The following is a 22,960-nucleotide window of genomic DNA, read 5'->3' as shown; positions in this document are numbered from 1 at the left end:
ACCAACTGAGCCACATTCTTTGTGTATTATGTGGCTCAACTTTTCTAGATCCCTCATCAATATCTTTCAGCTCCCAAATCCCATTATCGCCTTAAAAACTTGGAACATCATTGAAATCTTGATGCTAAAACATGATGGCTTTACCTTGGAGCTATCATATTTTACAGTGCTTGCACTAAAATGTACAAATGTTTGACTGAAAAGCAGCTCGGGCATATTACAGAGCTTCAGAACAGCTTGCTCACAAAATAATGATGTTGGGTCCTTTACTGGCTCACCTGGTAAAGGCACGGCCTTCCTGGCCTGTGAGGCACCAGAGCTGGGTAGCTCACTGGCATGTGTGTAAAGAGGAGATTGGCTTGGCGATGGGATTGGAGGATGACCTTCAGTTCTGTCGTGGGAAATGCTATGGTAAGGAAGCATAATTAGATATTAAATGGTAACAGATACATTTTAGATGTCCAATTATGAATACAGGTAGCAGGGGGAAAAGACATAAAAATTTCAGGTTTACTCAAAACTGCCAATGTATTAGCAGTACAATATAGGTTCAGAGACTAAGGGTCAATATAGTGGCACAGTGCTTATTCAGAAACTAAGGGGCAATGGTAGCACAAAGGCAGCTACAATGGCAATGCTGTCATTTTGACATACTCGTCATATCAAAAACGTATAAACCAATACATACAGGTTATCGACTGGAGTGCCATTGTACCATATCAGCGCAAGTTTGTTATCAGGTCCAGACTTCTGAGCAGTACTTGTTCGACACCAATAGCATTGCTATTGCTGGCAAAGCTGTGAACAGCTAAGATTTCTTCTAAGGTATTATGATATCGCAGTGGGGGTAATAACTAGATCATTGTAATCTGCCTAAAAAGTCCTCTGTGCCGGCTTAGTAACTAAAATAAATTAATAGTTTTAAAACTCATAGGCATGTATTATCTGTAAAATACTGACCACTGCAAACTGAATTCCTGCCAGTTTGGTGGCATCTCTGTTTCTCTTTGCTTAGTGACAGCAGAGTGCCTATAGAAATTATGTGTATACCGGCCTGTGATTCAATAGTAGGGTTACCATATGACTCCATGTACACCATGACAGTTCAGGCTTTTCAACCCGCATCATAATGCATTCTGGTATGTTTTATCTGTTTTGGGTACCTTTTACAGCAGGACTACACTTACCAGAATGCATTGGGGTGTGAGTTGAAAACCTTAGACTGCCCAAACATTCCTAGTGGACATGGGGTCATGTGGTAACCCTACCCAATGGTGACAAACTACACAATGCCTGTCACTGCTCACTCAGGTTTGGTGGGCAATTCTTTGACCTAATGGTACGGCTAAAGGCTTGAAACCCGACTAGCCCTGCACCCGGTACTTGTTTAGGTATTTACAGTGTTATTGATTTCTGTTCAAATGACAGTGTGACAGACAGGTCATTTAAAAAAAAAAAAAGATTCTGATCTGTGAAAAATATACAGACGGACAGTGGGTTGGACAGACAGAAAACCTATATTTTCATACTTTGATACGATCAATAACCTTCTATTATTCTCTATACATATATCTATAAAATACAGACAGACAGAGACAGTCTGCCTCAATAGTCCCCCAGTTGATATACTAAATAAACTGTGAAGAAGGTCCTCAGCAAATGTCATCATAATTGGAAAAGCCATTCTCTTGATATGTGCAAGAGTGTGAGGGCTCCTGTTTATTTACTGTACTACATTTCATCAGGGGCTGTTCTGAAACGCAGGACTGGATGCAGGGTTAGTGTGCCTGTCTGTCACTGGTTTGGCTCTGTTAGAAAGATTGAATGTATATAGCTTGATTTAGCTATCATCTTGCTTAGATTGCAATGAAATGCTCTAGCTCTCAATTCAGCTATAAACATGTTTTTATCTACTTGTTATTTGTTAACACATTTTTATGTGAAAAAAACAAGCAGTTATATACGGGAGCTGTCTTTACAGTTGATGAGAAAAACACCAAATAGTTTTCAAATGAAATTCAAATTCAAAACACAAGAAGTGGCAAGGCGCCAAACTTTAAACCTGCATGCGCTCTGCTTTCCAATATTCATAAGGTATCACATATCATGTTGCTATCGCTTTGATCAGTTCATTCAAATATTGCCTAAAAATCGTAGACAATCAATCGAACAAGGCTCCTTATCGATATGTGACAAGAGAAGTTCATTCACAATCCTACTTATGGTAGTCTGAAGGATAGACCAGGCTTGTGCCGGGGTCCTTCCACAAAGCAGACACTGATGCTCTTCATAATGGACAAACCAAACTAACCCTTGCTTTTCAGGACTGGCTTCAGATCCACACAGTGTCAGGCATGGGAGGGGAAGAACTTGTGGAATGTACATCCCATTGCAGTTAATGGCACTGTGGAATTCAAGACACATGGTGTCCAGAATGACATGTTCATTGACTCGGAGAAGCAAAGGGTGGGGGCTATACCACTACCAAAGAAGGACAAATAAAGGGATCAAGCTGTTGGAAAGTTCATCAAATGTCACCATACAAGAGGGAATTATTGCAGGTTCTGTAATTTTGGTTTGAATCAACTGCATTTAATACATAGTACACCAATGGCCATTAAATAATATTAGGTATTGAAGTAATACTTAAGTAGTATTTATTTACAGTAGTTGACTAATACTATTGGGTACTACTTTTCATTGAGTTTGCTACAAATAGACTCTACTTCTTAGTGGTATTAGGATTGAGATTCTAACAAATCAGTTATTTAGTAGTGCCGGTATTTTTTTACATTGGTAAAGTTAGGTTTGGCTATGTACTGAATAGTTTCTAGATGATTACTTAAGTACTGCAGTATGGTTAGAGAACTTGTCTAATTTTACTTCATTTGTTTTGATGCCTAATTTAATTAAAAATGAGAGTTAATAAGATCATGCTGTTTTAATGACCTTTAAAATGCTCACCCTTTAGGTCAGTGAAAGTCATTTGCCGTTAGTATGGTGACAAGTGCTTCAGGGTGGCGTGTGAACTGGAAAACAGTTTTATAGTAAGACAAAACTTGCAGAGTTTATGCATGAATTTCAGGGCTGAAATCAGGATGAAAGATGCTAGTTTGGGGGAAAAAATTGGAAATTGAAAATGGAGAATAATTCCCAAAACATAAATAACCATTTCGTCCCTCCTAATCAGATTGCAGTGAAAAATCAAGACTTTATAAGTGCAATGTAATTGAAGCAATTGTAATTAATTTGTGCTACTAGAGTGTAATGGTTAGCACAGGTCTTAACAGCCACTTTAAAGCATATTTTTGAGTCCTTAACTATACATGTTTAATGTTGTCATAAGAATATAATTGTAGCCTAAAATATAATTATGTAGTGATTGCTTACTACATTCTTCAATAGCTTCGTATAGATACAGGCTGTATATACAAATAAATACATGCATTTAGTAGTTTGAACATTACACATTGCTTACGGTATGCAGTAAAACTCAATGTAGCGCTACGTTAAAAGGGTCCAAAATACTCAATTACATACAGAAGCTGTAACACTGCAGCATATTTTGTAAGGGCCATATACAGATTGGTGCACAGTGATTGCAGTTTTCCATGCTTTGGTGCCATTGGCTATACTCTTACCAAGGTACAGCGCAGTCAGCTCTACCCTATATGCTGGACCTTTTGTTGTGCTCCAAGGGCGCCACCTTCTTGTCACTGATTTGCCAGCTTGTTTTCCAATGAGCTCCCAGCCAGATGAGAGATGGAGCCAGATCATGCTAACACATTGCAATAAGAGACCTGCTCAAACCTGCACACCCAGCATGCTTCGAGCCTTGTAATCACTGCTGCTCGAGCTTGAAGAAAGAGCCTTTTCCAAGGCACAACCCAGCTGCTAGGAAGCCACTACAACAACTACAACTAATAATACTCCAAAAGAAAGCTTTTTTTTTTCTTTTTCCTTATGTTTGACTAAGATGTAAGTACTTGGAGTTTGAGTCAAGAACTTTAAGGGAATCAAAATGGTTTGGTTGGGACCATGCCCCCAATCCTAAGCCTCCATAATATAGTCATGATTTATTTACACAGAAACGTTGTTACTTCTGGGACTGACATTCAGCGTGCTTTATTTTATTTCAGACTGGAAACTCTTCTGAGATTTTACATTTTTTTGAGGGAGAAGACAGAAATGGCTAAAAACTTTTGCCGCAAAAAAGTAAGTGGCTTGTTTGATTTCTGCTTCATGTTTGACATTTGGTTTTCGATTAATCACTGCTAATTTATTTATTTTGTATTCATTTGCCTAAAATATAACATAAACATCAGCACTTTCAGAAAATCCAGAAACCATGAAATGACAGATGTTGCACAATGAATGTCTACTACAGTATAAGAATGGTTTTAGTAATTCAAATATTAAAAAGTCAATACATCATTGTGTGTAGCTAATACTTCAGGAATGTTATGAGAAAATAATTATTGCAGAAAAAAAAACACATGTCGGGTGGGCTTTTTTATGTGCACATATAGAAAATGCATAAATTAGATACATGTCTACAATGCTCAAGTTTTCTGCTGTAAATGTAGCTTTTAGCAGCATAGCAGTGTAATTGATATATTATATATATATAAACTTTATTTAAATACATTTTAGATTTTCTAGGACAGAGGATACATGCTGTACAGTACAGTATATGTACAATAGTTGTTTTTTCAAATTTTTCAGATTTTAAATTACAAAATGCTTTGTACACGAAGATTGTTCCAACAGTGGAGTTTTGCAGTGTTTCTTCTCTGTTCTTCTGTGCCATGTCAAGGAAGACCTATTGATGCTGTCAGCAACAGAGTGTAAGTTATTGCTTAAAACTTTCTTTTATTTTCAGTTTTTTTAAATTGAAATAGACAGTACACTACCTGTCTGGTGCCTTTTATCATTCTCTACTCCATACAACACGATGTGAGGATATTTTTGTTTATAATAATTTAATGAAACTTTGTATATTGTTGTACTTTGAACAAGTGGAAAACAATGTGAGGGTCTCCAGGTTTTGAACTACTACATAACGTTGTATATGCTTGCTGTGTATCCATTTGTCTGCAATAATGCTAGAACAGTGCCTTCCAGGTGAAACTGTGCATGGTGATCCTTCTTTTTTTGCTTTTAAATTTGCAAAGATTCTTTCAAATATATTTTAATAATGACGCTTAAGATTATAAAGTTTGTTTATAAAAATGAACTAGTAAGGGTATATATTTTAGTTCACGATTCCTCATTTTTATCATGCAGAGTTATGATGACAGGTTATTGCAAGTTGAAAAGTGATTTTAAAGCACCCTATTGTGGTTTATTTTTTAAAAAAGCTTGCAAACATGTAATAAACGTTTTAATATTCGTAACATCTTAAAATACTCCCGAATTTTAAAAGTTTAATATATATATATATATATATATATATATATATATATATATATATATATATATATATATATATATATATGTATATGTGAACGCTAAAAGCAGCAACCAAGTCAAGTGCCGTTTTCAGCTGTGCTTCTCTGCTAGGAATTTCTTTCAGGATGTCGCAGGTTATTACATCAGCCTTTCTGACTGTCTGCTAAAAAAACACAAATAAATCAAATCATTGTTGAGATGAGTGCTAACCTAGCTAGATGTTCTATTTCTTTATAGTCTCAAATGTGATGAAAACAAAAGGGGTGCTAAAACTGGACCAATAAAGATGTACTCTAAATAACTGTCGTACTAGTTTAACTGCTGCCTGTAGGAAACGCAGTTGTGTACTGATAAAACCTGGTTAGGCTACCATATATAATTTTACAAAGCTAGTCAGTGTTTAGGTATCTAAGAAGCAATGTGTAGGCTTTGGCATGATCTCTAATTAGAAAGGAAAGTGAAGTTAATGTTCAGTATTGGAAACTTCTGGGAGTTTTTGTGTCTACATCACAATTTAAATGGGGAACTTTAAAGAGATTATGTATCGATTCTATAAAATGTGCACCTGAAAATCGCTCACTTTCTCAGAGAGCAAAGCCAAACAATGAAACTGAAACAACAGCTTGTGGGTCCTGTAATTCTTTCCCTCTGATAGGTAGATTTTCTTTGATTTTGGGCTCCTTTTTTTCAGTTTATTAAACTTTTTTTGCAGATGTTTCAGGGAGTTAGTTTAACCGGAGATAATGTTTATAATCACTCTTAAAAAAAAAACAGTCCTTCAGAAAAAAAAACATTCCTTGAAATGTTATGAACAAGGTGTACATTTACAATGTTTAACAGTGATTTTTTTTTACAAACTGTTGTGATAAATTAAAAAAAACTCTTTGTATAAATTAAGTTCTAGAGTGTATCGAATCGTAAAAGTAACCAGAACAGTTTTTGAATTTCAAACTTTTTTTTTAACTTAATCAAGTCAATACAGTAGTAAATATCGACACCCTATATCAATTTGAATATTATACATACTTTGCCAAGTCATTTAGAAGTTGTATTACATAGTGTTGTTATTTTGTGCTTTTGGTAAAAAAGATGTCTTTGAAAGAAGTTTCCTTATTAAAAGATCTGATTACCAGTGCCTTTTCAAACAACACATTTTTTTTATTTTTTTTTACTTTCATTTTCTTTTGACTTTTAAATCAACGTAACCTAGCTATTTCCTTGTTCATTTGCCTGTAGAAATTGGAATTAATTCCATTAGTCTTGTATGGATAGAAATTATCCTTTTTGTAATCTATATTTGAAAGGTTTTAATAACACCCTCTTTTTACAGGTAGCCCATTGTATTTAGTGATGCTAATGCATTAAACAACCACAATAAAAAACACAGAGAGGATTCATGTTAGATCAGTTCATAATAAAAACACAGAGAGGGTTCATGTTAGATCAGTTCATAATAAAAACACAGAGAGGATTCATGTTAGATCAGTTCACAATAAAAAACACAGAGAGGATTCATGGTAGATCAGTTCATAATAAAAACACAGAGAGGATTCATGGTAGATCAGTTCACAATAAAAACACAGAGAGGATTCATGTTAGATGAGTTCATAATAAAAACACAGAGAGGATTCATGTTAGATCAGTTCATAATAAAAACACAGAGAGGATTCATGTTAGATCAGTTCATAATAAAAACACAGAGAGGATTCATGGTAGATCAGTTCATAATAAAAACACAGAGAGGATTCATGGTAGATCAGTTCATAATAAAAACACAGAGAGGATTCATGGTAGATCAGTTCATAATAAAAACACAGAGAGGATTCATGTTAGATGAGTTCATAATAAAAACACAGAGAGGATTCATGTTAGATCAGTTCATAATAAAAACACAGAGAGGATTCATGGTAGATCAGTTCATAATAAAAACACAGAGAGGATTCATGTTAGATCAGTTCATAATAAAAACACAGAGAGGATTCATGTTAGATCAGTTCATAATAAAAACACAGAGAGGATTCATGTTAGATCAGTTCATAATAAAAACACAGAGAGGATTCATGGTAGATCAGTTCATAATAAAAACACAGAGAGGATTCATGGTAGATCAGTTCATAATAAAAACACAGAGAGGATTCATGGTAGATCAGTTCATAATAAAAACACAGAGAGGATTCATGGTAGATCAGTTCATAATAAAAACACAGAGAGGATTCATGGTAGATCAGTTCATAATAAAAACACAGAGAGGATTCATGTTAGATCAGTTCATAATAAAAACACAGAGAGGATTCATGTTAGATCAGTTCATAATAAAAACACAGAGAGGATTCATGGTAGATCAGTTCATAATAAAAACACAGAGAGGATTCATGGTAGATCAGTTCATAATAAAAACACAGAGAGGATTCATGGTAGATCAGTTCATAATAAAAACACAGAGAGGATTCATGGTAGATCAGTTCATAATAAAAACACAGAGAGGATTCATGTTAGATCAGTTCACAATAAAAAACACAGAGAGGATTCATGGTAGATCAGTTCATAATAAAAACACAGAGAGGATTCATGTTAGATCAGTTCATAATAAAAACACAGAGAGGATTCATGTTAGATCAGTTCATAATAAAAACACAGAGAGGATTCATGGTAGATCAGTTCATAATAAAAACACAGAGAGGATTCATGGTAGATCAGTTCATAATAAAAACACAGAGAGGATTCATGGTAGATCAGTTCATAATAAAAACACAGAGAGGATTCATGGTAGATCAGTTCATAATAAAAAACACAGAGAGGATTCATGGTAGATCAGTTCATAATAAAAACACAGAGAGGATTCATGGTAGATCAGTTCACAATAAAAACACAGAGAGGATTCATGTTAGATCAGTTCATAATAAAAACACAGAGAGGATTCATGTTAGATCAGTTCATAATAAAAACACAGAGAGGATTCATGGTAGATCAGTTCACAATAAAAACACAGAGAGGATTCATGTTAGATCAGTTCATAATAAAAACACAGAGAGGATTCATGGTAGATCAGTTCACAATATAAAACACAGAGAGGATTCATGTTAGAGCAGTTCATAATAAAAACACAGAGAGGATTCATGTTTATATAGATCCTGTGCTGTCACCCAGGAAAAAACGTAATGACTTGCATCACAAGGGTTTATTTTATGGTTAATCATTTAAAATAAAATACATTAAGTAAGCATTGGATGTTGCCAAATACGGTGAACTGAATCAATGTCCTGCATCCTGCACTACCAAAAGAAAGGCCAAATGCTTCAGTTAACCCTTTACAGAAAATAACTTAAAACTCCCATTTCATAGCAGAGCGCCTTTCCAGATTTACCCATGAGCCGTAATTTGAAGTTCCCTTTAGAGAAGGCGGATGTCTAATTGACCAATACTGGAGTGGCTCAAAGTGCTATGCAGTGGGATTCGTACATTACACCCTGCTTTATCACTGTTTTGGGGGTATACTTACTGGAATTCCAAATACACAGTTTACATGAGTGGAATATTTATTCAGAACAATTATGGAATATTGCATGTGATTGTGACCATTTGGCAACAGCTTATTTAGTGTTATTCAGTGGGCTTAGTTAAAGCCTGGAGTTTGCGCAATGGCAGTATAGTACTGTATTTTAAAATGTGATCATGTATATAGATATTAGAGATGAAGGAGGATTGTCAATAAAAATGTTCAGAAGTTCAGTTAAATAAATGAAAGCATATAGATGTATACAGTGATGCTGTCAGGGGGAGGGGGGGGACGGACGGACGGACAACCGACTGCTGTACCGGGCCTGGGACTTAAAAAAAAGCTAATAATTTAATATTGTCAAAACACTTTTTCCTTTGAAGTTCTAACAATATATGTTCACTCATTTCTAAATTTACGGTATGATTCTGTCTGCATTAAAATCGTACTCTAAACTTCAAAAAGTTTTTTCGTTTTGACCGAACAGTGATAAATAACAGTTTGCGCAGAACAGGTTTACTACAGTGTGCGCTCGACAGACCTCTCGGACAGGTCATCATGTATGCAGTGCACAAAAGGTCAGGTTTTATAGGAGGCCAACGGCTTTTCAAAAATGTATATCACCATATATCTGACTCTCAAAATCAGAAAGAGAAAAGGGAGACAGAAAAATAAGAATCAGAATTGAGAAACGAGCAGCTTCTTAAGTATTAACTCCTGCAAATCAAGCCAAAAATGACCTCCGTTCACAAGGAGAATTTAACAGCAGGTCTGCCTGGACAAACATGCAGCTTTATCTCTGTGTTGGAATCTGACAGTCACTCACAATTCAGCGACAGTCCAGCTCCAAAATGTTACGAGTGACTTGTGTTAGTCAAACGACCCATGTATGTTGCCAGAGAAAATAACAGATGGTGAATGTGCATGCTAAGATTAATGAACAACGCAGAAGTTTTCAGTGACATCAGGATTTGTGTATTCCTTGGTTAAAAAAACTAATAGCGGACATGTAGGCTTCTGATGTATTTGTGCAGACGAAAACCATGACTTTTTCTATATCGGTCATATATTTTAATTGTGAGTCTACAGTTATGACCAAAAGTTTAGCATCACCCTATAGAATTAACACATTTTGCTTCATAAAGTCGAATGAAACCTGCTGAATAATTTTACATTGACATATTGAATTATATACCGCTTTGTAGTTTTCCATATAAATTTACAACAATTGAAAAATGTGACATTTCCAAATCTAACATGAAATATTGTACGACTATTATGGCTTCCGGTAGACTTTTACGATACCATTTTTTATTTTCTGTGATTACATGATGTCAAATAAAATATCTGAATTATGTTCATAGTTTTTTTTAATTTTTTTTTTATAATTATGTCTCAATCCTAAAAGTCTAGTGATGCAAAACTTTTGGTCATAGCTGTATACAACATATGAGGAATGTTTACAGTATATATAAATCATTAGGAAATATATAATTTAAATAGGTTTCCTGTATTTTAACCAAGCTGAACACATATCTTCATTAGTGACAAGTAATTGAGGTTTTCTTAAAATGAAAAACAAAAAAAACTAGAAGGGTGTTTACAGGGCAAATCCTGTCAGTGTGCCCTCGCTGGATTGAGAGGGGGGGCCCTTTTCAAAGGATTTGTTTAGGGACCCACAATTCCTGGCTGCGGATGTATACATGCATAGAAAGTATGTGTGTTAGTGAGAGAAAATGTCTCACTTTTGTTTTTTTTAAGTATAGTGAAACTTAATAAACTATACAGAACTGTAAACTCTCAGTGCTAGATTGCAGTAGAAATAGTACAAAATACAGTTCCAGAATAATTAACCAAGCCCAAACTGACACAGAGGAATCAATTCACCTGGCCTGGGGCCCAAGAAGACTGAGTCACACAAACGTTTTGTTAAAGCAGTGAAGATAAATGAACCAGGGGTTGACTGAAATTACATGTATTGTGGTTTTGTTAATTGTAGAAAGCAGAAGTGCAGAGAAACAATTAATTTCAGGTTGGCCAAATGAAGAGGCTTTTGCTGGCACACTGCCTTGCCAAGAGGTTTCGGTTTAAGAAAAAAAAAAAAAGCTGCAGATAATGTATACGGAGAATTATGAAAGGTTAAATGTGTAATATTACTTTTCAAAGAGGTTTTATCCCTTGCCATTTTTATAGAAGAGGAAGTGACATTTCTACTAAGACTTCAGCATTTTTCTTTTTAAGTGCAGTACATAAACGTTAATTCCTATTTTAGTTTCTTCTGAAATATCTAACAGTTTTACCCACATGTAAAGCCCAGGTGACAGAAGTATCTGAAATTACAGTACAGAATATTTTTCCAAATAAACCTATTAATAGCTTCATCCAATTCTTAAAGCATTCTCCAAACCAACACCTAACAGATACATGAATGCAGAACAACTGAATTGAATGTATTTGTATTTGCTTGCGATTGTAAGTCGCCCTGGATAAGGGCGTCTGCTAAGAAATAAATAATAATAATAATAATAATAACTGGGGATGGGGCATTTATTTAAGCAATAGAATGTGATTAAAGGAAGTTACCATCAAATGCCCATTTTACCCCCAGTCAGACCCTTGGCTGACTATATACCGTGTCCCTCTTAAAAACCTTCCTCCTCAGGACACAGACATTTCTTTCTATAATTGTGTAATTGATATATATATATATATATATATATATATATATATATATATATATATATATATATATATATATATATATACACTGCTGTGCAAAAGTCTTGAAATCAGGACTTAAAGGATGTGTTGCAGTAAGAATACCTCTGTTAAGAAAGGGGAACAAGACTAAAAGGCTAAAATATGCACAAGAACACAGAAATTGGACTATGGAACAATGGTCAAAGGTACGTTGGACTGTTGATGGACCTATAGTCCGGAGGACAACATAGATCTGAATGGCTCCACAGCAGACCCGCAGGTGTCCTGTTGGCCACAGGAGTCGCTGGTGCGCGGTGAGCCCAGGATTACCCTGCCGACCTGAACCCGCCCTATCCGGGCAGCGCTCGGCCAATTGTGTGCCGCCCCCTGAGAACTCCCGGTCACGGTCGGCAAATGACATAGCCTGGATATGAACCAGCGATCTCCAGGCTATAGGGCGCATCCTGCGCTCCACGCGGAGTGCTACTCGGGAGCCCCTTCCTGTATAGTCTTTATGAATGTGATTGAGTGAGTGTGTGAATGACGCTACTCAGGTAGGCGGGTCAAACAAGCTCTTCAGTCATAGTTCTGTCTCTGTCCTCTGAAAACATATGAAAGATCTTTGAGATCCATTTCGGACTTTGCCAGGGCAATTCTCGAATCATCCAGTTTCAGGATTTGCCCGTAACATATGTCCTAGATACAGTGTGTTTCTTTTTGGTACCACATTACTAGTGTGTAAATAATTACTTCATCTATCATCTGCAACAAAAGCAATTGGTAACATGATGGAACTAGCATGTTCTGCTAGTGTTCAATTTAGGCCATAATCTAGAAGGCTCACTCTTCCAACAGTTCCTCTATCCATGTCCTTAAATGTAGCTTTTGAACTTCACAGCAATTTACAGACTACTCACGGAACAGGAGCAAGGGCTGCATGGAGTAAGAACCATGGGAATTGAAATAGGAGATAAGTGCTTGTGACTTTAGAAAGAGGATAGAGTTTGCCCTTGGCTCGTGGAGAGCCTCTCTTATGGAGGTGAGCAAACCGATCGGCCTCCAAGTCTGGGAAGCAACACTTCCAATGCCGAATAGTGAGCTTTACTTCCAAGTTAGTTTTGGAGATGCATAGAGAGAGAGAGGTCATGAGAATGAAGACCTAGGGAGGGCATACTGGAAGGAGAAGGTACGAAAAGCTCAGAACAGCAGAGAAAACCAAAGGCAGAAAGACAAAGGGATTCCATGACTAGATCGTTGAAAGGTGAGAAATAACCTTGGTGAAGGACTGAGATAAGGTGAAACAGAATATCAGTAGTGATAGGGAGATAGGAGGGAGAAGGAGAAAGGGGCCTCTGCCATCCTCCTGAGGAGAGGGTGAGCAGCGGGGATAGATGAGAGAGGAGGGGAAGAAATATATAACAGACAATAGTGGTATTGAATGCCAGCAAGATACGCTTTGAGGGTACCCAGGGAGAGGTAAGATTGCCTTTTGCGTGAACAAGGAAAGACAGAATGAAGTTGTGGTTGAAAGGTGAAATGTTCCGTAAGAGGAGCGGGTGGATGGAGCAAGGGCAGCGTCCATGTAGTCTTTAGATGAAGCAAAGAAATTGCAGAGATGGATTTAGTTGAATATCAGCTCACTGAATGGAGGTACAGGAAAGATAAACTGGGGGAACCAGACGTCTGAAACAGGAGCCTTTCGATAATATTGCATCTAATCTGACGAGAGAGAGAGTGCTGGTTTGCCACTGAAGCAGTCGCGAGCATGAAGTGTGGTAGCTCCACAGTACAGTGGGGGCGGTGAAAGAGGAGGAAGTGACAGGCGCTGCTGAACTGGCTGATGTGGGAGAGGGAGGGCTGCTTGTTCCAGACAAGTAATCCTGTTATCAAGAGCATCCATGTGGTCAGAAACTGAAGAAATGGCAGCGTTGAGAGGATGAATGAGCTGCTTGATGTCACTGGAGATTTGGAGATGCAGATCGGAGAAAGATTTTAGATCAGGTAAAACATCAGTCTGGAGGGCTGAAGGAGATGGAGCAGGATGGAGAGCTTGTGAAGTCATCTGTCCGCAGTTGGAGGCAGAAACGCTAAGAGAGCTGGCCTGCACAGCAGAGGAGGGGTGTTCACTGACAAACCTGGTACACTGGACTGATGTTTGTGGAGGAAAGACTCGGCTGAGGGTGGATTGGCAGTACAAGGTTAACCGAGATGATCGCTCCTGGCTGGAAATGAGATTCCTTTTTTAAAAAGCTTTCAGGAGCCTGTTGGTAGGCCAGTCTTTAAGAAAAGCTGATCTGAAGAGGCATCCTGGGGGTGAAGGCATTTAGAGCGGTGGGCAGGATTAGTAGCATCTGAAGCTTGGAAGACCGGCACAGCAGGAGCAAGAGCAGAAGGATCAGCAGAAGATGAGGCAGCAGGTTCACCGGTGGCAAGGATAGATGGGTCAGCGGTGATTGCAGATACAGGCCAAGCAAACGGACGGATAGATTTCTTCGTATACTTTTCACTTGGATTTTGAGTTTTAGGATGTCTGGAAGGAGAAATGCAGTTATCATCCGAGAACTGGGATTCGGAAAAGAAAGAAAAATGGTGGGTGAGTAGCCATTTTAATCAAAATACTGAGTCAGAGTCTGTAGAGCTGTCTAGCAATACACACAAAAAAACAAGACAAATAATAATGGTGTAACCCAGGGTTTAAATAGTTTAAGTGATATTTTCGTTAGGAGATAATGGGGGAGGAGCCCTAGCTCCTGCCCCCTGAACCACACAGAAAGGGTTACAATTATGAATTCATTATACTGAGATTGTTCTATTTCAGTTATCATTATAAAATTACTTAGAAGACAACTAGCTCTGAAAAAAATATCTTAACAAAAGTCATTCTTCCAGCACACTATAAATTCACTTCCTCTGAAGCAGGTATTGGGAACAGACCTGAGCATCACACTCCATGTCAGAATGTACCATATACATGGCAGGGTAAAAAGGGCTTTACCCAAGTTAAGGTGAAAAATTGAACAATGAATAGAGAAATCTTATCAGAAATGCTAATATGTGCTGAAGATTTATTTTTTCATTCTCATATGTTCTTGTTACACTGACTCAAATAGTGTGGGGTTTCCATTGGATAGAAATGGACGCACAGAATGGGAGAGGGACGCACACATGCATATTTGCAGTATTCTATTACACTGCAGCAAAATGACTGTAAAATACTTGCTTGTTTAAAAAAAACTGTTCTGCAATATAACAGCATTGGTTGAGGTACACTCCAGTCCTGTAGGTGGCAGCAATAAGCCTCATATTTGGCTTACGCAGCAATATTAAGGATATTTACTCCCTGTCCACACTACATAACTGATCTCAAGAACTGTACTCAAAACATTTCTAATTAATCCATCACAGGGTGTGATTTGCCAAATATTTTGGTCGCAAATATTTATATCTTTACAGTATTTTGTTTAGCTATAGCTGGTACAGCATACATAAATAACTAAATAACAGAAAATGTTTTTAAAGTCCATAAAGCAAGTGTTTTTTCTTTCTTTTGTAGTACGTTTTATAATTCATTTTCTGTTAAGTCACAGAATCGCTGTTCAGCAGTTTTTTCATTCAGCCATTTTATCTTGTTCTTTAGGAGTGGCGGTGGAGGGCGTTTCTTTGAAAAGGGGCAGGACTGACAGTGATGTGAACCAATCACTGACAGACTGTCTATTGCCCGGTGGTGTAAGGATGTGAGGGCGCACTTTGATGCTCTAGTGTAAATATTAAAAAAAAATTCTTGATTAGCCGCCATAAAACAAAAACACGGAAATGCCTAGGGTTGCCACCCCGCCGGTATTTTACCAGACTGTCCGGTATTTTTATGTACTTTGACCCCCTGTCCGTTTTTTTTGGAAGATGTCCGGTAATTCTAAGCATTCTAATCTATTGGATATGTTCTTAAAAAATGTGTAACAATAAACAATTTAATATAACATGTTGTGCTTGTATGAGTAAAATTCAAATACTATAACACAGCGGTGTGTAAATGCACCAGAAAGAATTGAGGTAACAACGTAAGCCACCAAAACGCTGTACTGTTATGTTTTTCTTGTGTGCTCATCGTTGTGTGTTATCTGGTATGAGCATGCGCGCTGCTGTTAAGTTTGACAGCCCTTTGAATGAAGAAGCGCGAAAGTATTATGCAGCATACTGTAACGTTAGTCACAATGGCAGAGACAAATGAAGAAGTAGACAATAGGAGGGGATGGGGCGTCCGACATTTTCGTATCTCAAAGGTGGCAACCCTAGATATGCCAAATCTACAATACCATCTGAAACAGTGTACTGTACAGTCATGCTTATTTAGAGCAAATGCTGTAGTCAGGACCCATCGTATTTTTATCTGTACTTATTATCAATTTCCTCATTTTAAAAAAATATATATATTTAGGACTTAGGCTAGACATTTTCAGAGATGCAGAATCACAGTCAAATTGTTCTTGCAGTTTGTAACAGTAGATGTATAGAATCAATTAAACTTAGTAAATAATATACCAAACTAGGCTACTCTATGGTTTCATTCACAAGTTGTAAAAATAAAACAATGCAAACTTTATTTAAGCCACCACCAGCAACAGATCACCTGACAGCATTTTGAATAAACTTTATGAACACAACGAAGCGCATGATTACCAAAAACAATTAAAAAAAGGAGCGTAACATACTGAAATTTAGCTGGATGCACAAATATGCCCTCAAATCCTATTAAAAAAAAACGATTAGGGATGGGAATTTTAAACGTTTAAACGTATAAACTCTAAAGAAGTGGTAAAATGTTTAATAATATGCTAGATGTATAACCGGTAATGTAAACTCATATTTTTTTATGCATTCATTTTAGTAATTTATCATCAGTAGTCCGTCGCGTATCAGACTGCTCTAGTGCCACAGTAAGGGCGGATATTATGAAAAGGAAGGGGTTTGGCAATTGCCTCCCAGTACCTTTTCTAATTGGTGCAACAGAAAGATTGACACTGGGGCGGGTTTTATTCTCGGTTGATCTGGCGCTTCATTGGTGCACTGTGTGTGTGTTTATGCCTGTAGTAGGCGTGGTATGGTATCAATTCCACAGCGGGGTTAAATAACGTTAATGACCAGCGTTTTTTTCTGAGTTTGCTCTATATTTAAAATGGCATCTCTAAACAAAGGAAGCCACGTTTGGAAGTATTTTGAGGAACCGGACGAGAAAACCGTGGTATTTAATAATTATGCCAAACAAAATTGCCGTACCACAAAAACACAAGTTCAACGCTTCACCATTTGAAATGAAAACATTCCGAATTATTGCGGATGGAGCTATTAATGGCAATAAAAATCAAACATCCCATAACAACATTTGCTATAGATCTGGCCGAACATTGGGCAGGATCACGTTATCCCCTATGAGGACAGGGCGTGTGAATCGTGAATGCTGCAGTTTTGAAATCGATTGTAAGATTTTCCAATACTGTGCCGACCCATAAAACAATAACAGCGAGACTGGAAAAACTTAAAGAAAATCATGCTGCAGTTGTTCATATAAAACTTTCAAAGGGAGAAAAAGTTGCGATTACCACAGACTCGTGGACCCCATTCCCCAATCTTCCCATAGGTGGAAGGCTTTTTTCACTCGAAATTGTTCTGTAAGCTTTTGGACCGAACGGCCGTTTATGATTAGTACAATTTTTATTTGTATATTGGAACTAGTGCACTAAAGTTAAGGACCCCTGATACACACTTCAAACAGCCAGGCATCTCTTTTTACAATTTAATGTAAAGTTGTGTAGATATGTGAATTTGAATACTTTATGTTATTTAGTAATACTTGACCAGATACAATTAACTGCACAATAAGGCAAACATTATACTAATTACTTAATATATTACTTGATTGTGTGTTAATTTGACATTTAAAATAGGACTTGTGGCAATGTTTGGGAGGTTTAAATGCCAAGTGAACACATAATCAAGTATCAACCATTAGCTGTTCTTAGGAACTCATAGGACAATAACAAGACAAACAAGCACAGTTTGGTCATCATTCTCCATGGCACTGTTCTAGAAAACAACAAAAAAAAACATTCCTTTTACTGAGTGAGATACATATTCAAATGCATTTCATAAACCAATGGTCTTGGATAGATATGTGTGCCAACTTTTGCATTGGGAGTAACAGTAGTAATTGTGCAACACCTATATCACGTCTATAGACAATGAAAGTGTTCTTGTTTTGTCTATGATTGTGTCTACGTTGGCACGTATGCCAACAAGCATGATAGCTACAGTCCAGCACAGAGAATTTTGTTTTCCGAGAATTTTTTGTCCAACTCCCACGCAACTCCACTGCTCCGCTCGCTCCACTGGCTCCCGATCCATCCAGTTCAAGACTCTTGTACTAGCCTACAGATGCCTTGACCAGACTGCACCCAGCTACCTCCAGACCCTCATCTCTCCCTGCACCCCCATATATATATATATGGCAGCTTAAATTAAAGGACTGAAGAGCAGCTCCTGAATGCAGGTTAAGACACCTAAGTACAGATTTATCAACAAAATCAGAAAACACAGAATTGAAGTCTTTGCAATAAGAAGCACTCAGAATGACTGCAAACATCACACAAATGTATGGGGACAGTAAAAAAACAAAACTAAGAAAATGCCATTTTATATTTGGACTTTATTGTCGTTCAGAATCAATGTGCAAATAATCTAAAGCTAAAACATCATTTTCACTAATATTACCTGCAGGGCACTTTATTTGTTTGTCTCATAATTCTGGTTATAGAAATCTGTATATGATTTAGGATAGTAGGAGAACAGGGGTTCTTGGTCCAACTTCTATAAATACTACAGAAAAAGGTATGATAACTGACACATAATTAAACTTTACTTCTATGCCTCATGTTTTAGTCGCTTGTTTGATGTGTTTCTCCTTGTAGCGTATTTCAAGCATAGGGAAAAATTATGGCAGACGTGGATATTCGCTAATCTTCCCTTAGCCCCCTGTGACAGGGTGGCTGAGTCGGTGACGTCACGGCAGAAGCAGGAAGGTAAAGCACTGACACCAGGCACCGCCGTTTTATTTCCAAATAACAAAAATAAAAGGTTTAAACAAAAACACACAGTGCTCACAGAGCAAAAATAAATATTTTAAACAAAAACAAATCACGAACACAAAATATACAAAACACACAGGTCAGGCTGGGCAGATTGCCTTCACTGTTCCTATGTCTGCTTTTTGTTTTTAGTTTTGCTTTCTCGCTCCACTCTCGCTCCTCTCGTACACCCCACCCAGAGTGCAGCGAGCTGCAGGCTTTTATATCGTGGCCGAGGGGTCTAACTGGCTAGTAAATTATTCCATTACCCCTCGGCCACAATCTGCAGGAGTTTATTAACTACTGCTGTGGATGGGACTACCCATCCACGCTACAAAACAATCGGCTACGCCGTCAAAATACAAAACAATAACAAACCCCGCGGCGTTTCGCCATCATATTTATAATAAATAAATCATAAAACAAAACAAATACAAAATAAACTGCACAGGGGCGGAGGGGGACCCCGATCTAAAAATAAATAAATAATACGTACAGGGCTCTCTACCGCCCTGCTACACCCCCCAAAACACCCAGAAGCCACAAACTTTAAGAGCAGTATAAATACTTTCAGTGCAGTGCAGAGACCAGGACCAGAGGACACCGTTGGAAAGTAAGTGGAGCCAGGGAAGTAGACACTTCTTCACACAGGGCTGTGGAACGGGTTACATAGTCACCTGCTTCTTTTAAGACCCAATTTGACCATGTTCTGAGATGAATCAGCTGCTAGGAACCGGCCAAGCTTACATGGGTTGAATGGCCTCCTCTCGTTCGTACATTTTCTTACCTTCCTCTTATAACTTAAAAGGATCTGACATACAGTAGATAACCCAAACCAATACTTGAACATATCGGTCCCGGGGTTGTCAACCAGCGTCATACTGTATATATTGTATAAATATTTGAAATTATTCTATTTATCACCAGCAACCCTTGTGCATACATCCTTTATGTGGACCAGATAGCTATTCACGCGTTACTAAGACAAAACAAGCAACGAGAGTCACCGAGTCATTTTTTAGGAGACTTTCAGGTACCATATTCCTTCGAATTTAAGACGCACTTTTTAAACCATTTTCTTCTCAAAAATAGCCTCTGCCTTAAATTTGAGTACAGCACAGTGATGCATGTAAAATCGGCAACAAAAGATGTGACTATTTGAGTACGCAAACAGCAACGTGACTTTCTGCCAAGAAAAGATGAACCAAAACGTTACTGCCCAATCTCGAATCATCCATGAGATACAAGCAGCCATTTTCAAAGAAGCGTCATTAGCTTCCTGAGGAAGTCAAAGATAAGCTTTTACAATTTCAGCGTTTCTAACAAACAGTACCAGCTTGGACAGATCGGAAATGCTGATCAGACCCCCGTATTTTTCAACACGCCAAGCAATTCCGCAGTTCACAAATTGGATGACTGGAAATGAGAAGCAGCACATAACTGTAATGCTCTGTGTGATAGCAGACGGCTGCGTATCTTTGTAAATGCATATTTATTTAATCTTTCATTTTTTCCTCAAATTGGGGATGGGAAATTTGGACTGCGTCTAAAATTTGAGGGTGTCTTAAATTCGAAGGAATACAGTAACTTGGACCAGTTGAACTTAGTGTCAGTCTTGGCACTGTTGGAAGAAATAACACAAATCCATACAAAAACTACGACTTAAATGTAGAAGTTGCCTGAAACAATGTCTGTGCTGTTCTTTGCCTTGATTGGAGGTATATAAACACATTTGCTTCTCAGCTTTTTGAGGACACAAAGTAAATGTGGTGATTGGCATTTTGAGTAGTGTTAAAAAAAAAAAATACATTGACATATGCTTTTCTAGTTTAGCTTTAGCATAATCCCAACCAGTAATATTCATTCAACCTGTAGTAAATCTCACCAAACTATACAGGTCGTCCATTCATTACTGAAAGGAGGAATAGATCCAGGCAACTATGGAAGAGGCCTGATTGCTCCCACCTAATTATTTTAGTTGCACAAAGACGGTTCTAAAAACTGGGACTGGGTGCAAGACAAGTAGAATCCCTTTGACTCTGAAAGAATCACCTATTTATAAAATCAGAAAAGAAACAATGCAGACTAATGCATTGAAATCATAATCCACCATAGGGCAGTGCACACATTTAATTATTCCACCCCAGGTCTTTGTTACAAACAGGTTGTAAATTGTTTAACCAATTAAACTTCCATCCAGGTGCTAACGTAGTTCACTGAAGTTTGCACATCCCTGAACAAGACTAACAGTTTACAGTGACGCACTGCGAGGGCCCTTCTAAACCAGTTATTTATTACACCCATACCCATGATAACTTAATTGAACCAATTACACCTTTATTAAGGTGTTCATCTGTTAATTACTTAATTTATAGCCCCTGAAACATGATGAGGAATGGCCCTCAAGGCTTGGAGTTCTGCACCACTAGTTAAGTAGATCTATGTTTGGGCTAGATGTATTTTCTCTGTAAAAATACCAGGAAAGAAATTCCCTTTTCACTACTGCCACCTGGTGGTAAACAGATACATGTATAGGCTTCATAAAAGAGCTTCTGTGAAGTGCCTGCAAGCAGATCTATTTTCCAATCCCAGATATTGGGCCAAAAAATACATACAAATGTAAGATTTAAAGTACGGATTAGATTAACAATAAATAGCATGTTATGTTGCTATTTTAAAAATAGCTGTTTTTTTTTTTAGAAAAATGGTTACAAATGTAGTATTCAGTCAGTACTACTTCAATAACACTAAAAGAAAATTCTGGATACCCTTTAGTATAGTGGTACATTAACAACACTGTTGATACTGTACATTGTACTTTACATTATATTGCATGTGCTACAACATAAAATGATAATATTCTTTAATTTGGTGTTCCTTATCTGAATTACTCAGGTTAAAAATAAAAGGAAAGACTACTTTTTGAGTGCTACCTCACAACATATTTTGATATATTTTCAAAGCATTTTTAACTCCTAAGAAGAAAAAACAACAGAATTATTGTTAAATTATTATTATTATTATTATTATTATTATTATTATTATTATTATTATTATTATTATTATTATTTTACAAAAGCAGAACAGTAATACAATTCGATTCAATCTCTTAAGCACTCTTGAGTGGTTTCTGTAAAGGTTTGTAACATTAACATTTTCTCCTGGAGTAAACACCTTGAAAATGTGGCCCATATTGTCAATTTGATCAGCCACTAATTAGAAGAACATTGAAAGTATGTTTAGAGGAAACAAACATTGATATTAGATTTGAACTGATTTCCACGTATCAGTTTCTTAACCTTCAGAACAGTAAACTGGAAACAGCTGTTGAACTGGAAGAAGAGTCTCTTGAACCAGTGTGACCAGTTAAAAACCAACTACCAGTCCCTAATAAAAAGGTGCATATTGTTTAAAATTCCAACAACAACCCTGATTTGTTTGTTATAAATCACTTCTGAGAAATAAACCAAAAGCCTTAAGGATCTGTCAGAGTTCCAGTACATCTAATATAACTTTATGTGTTGTTGACCCTGTCTCATATTGTATAAGCATGTATTCTCGTGAGCACTTTGGCAGACAAGATGACAGAAAAGCAAAGCTAATATATACAACTGCACATACTGTACTAGCTTAGAAATGTTCAATTAAAAGAAAAGAACACATTACATAGTTGATTCTGTTATCCGTGTCTTTAGAATGTTGTGTTAGTTGGTAGACACTTCTGTCAAGATACAGGAATGTTCAGAGCTCTGGCATTTTGATAGGGTGATCTCACTTCCTGTATTAATAATCCAGAGAATAGATGTCATCCTGTGCAAAGTTCTTAAGTTAAAAAAACTTTTTTTTAATGATTAAAGTAGTTAGTGAGTACAGTATTCGTTTTGTGATTTATAATAAGTTAACATGTTGTGTGTTAGGTGTCTAGAACAGAAATCATGTCACACAGTTTGTGCAGCCAGAACGAGATGACATATTGTATAACACTATACACAACACATTCACTTATAGCAGTGCTAATAATGTTCTTACTTGAAGTTATGGCTATACTGCATTCTCTATCTTGAATCCCAACAGTTGTACTTGAACAGGGAACTTTTTAGTCATTTGCTCCACTTAACTAGAAAATTGTTTTGAAAAATGGCTCAACGTGGAACTCAGCATCTGTGTTTGCAATACATTTAGTAGTTAGTCAGGA

At 37.0% G+C, this 22,960-nt stretch overlaps 1 protein-coding gene across 2 annotated transcripts in view; it reads left to right on the top strand.

Annotated features, from left to right (window-relative positions):
- Nucleotides 1–22,960, top strand: part of LOC117419400 (parathyroid hormone-related protein-like) — a 33,648-nt gene that overhangs the window by 4,479 nt on the left and 6,209 nt on the right. The window contains exons 1-3 of one of the 2 annotated variants that reach the window (XM_034032121.3): nucleotides 3,801–3,978; nucleotides 4,140–4,215; nucleotides 4,726–4,847. In XM_034032121.3, coding sequence (XP_033888012.1) covers nucleotides 4,189–4,215; nucleotides 4,726–4,847 — 149 coding nt within the window. In that variant the 5' untranslated portion in view covers nucleotides 3,801–3,978; nucleotides 4,140–4,188. Of the gene's footprint in view, nucleotides 1–3,800; nucleotides 3,979–4,139; nucleotides 4,216–4,725; nucleotides 4,848–22,960 lie in introns of those variants that run through there. The other variant, XM_034032120.2, reaches the window with a different exon arrangement.

Source organism: Acipenser ruthenus, chromosome 14 (assembly GCF_902713425.1).
Source record: "Acipenser ruthenus chromosome 14, fAciRut3.2 maternal haplotype, whole genome shotgun sequence".
Classification (NCBI taxonomy): domain Eukaryota; kingdom Metazoa; phylum Chordata; class Actinopteri; order Acipenseriformes; family Acipenseridae; genus Acipenser; species Acipenser ruthenus.
The sequence above is the reverse complement of the archived record's forward strand: the minus strand, read 5'-3'. Positions and strand labels throughout refer to the sequence as shown.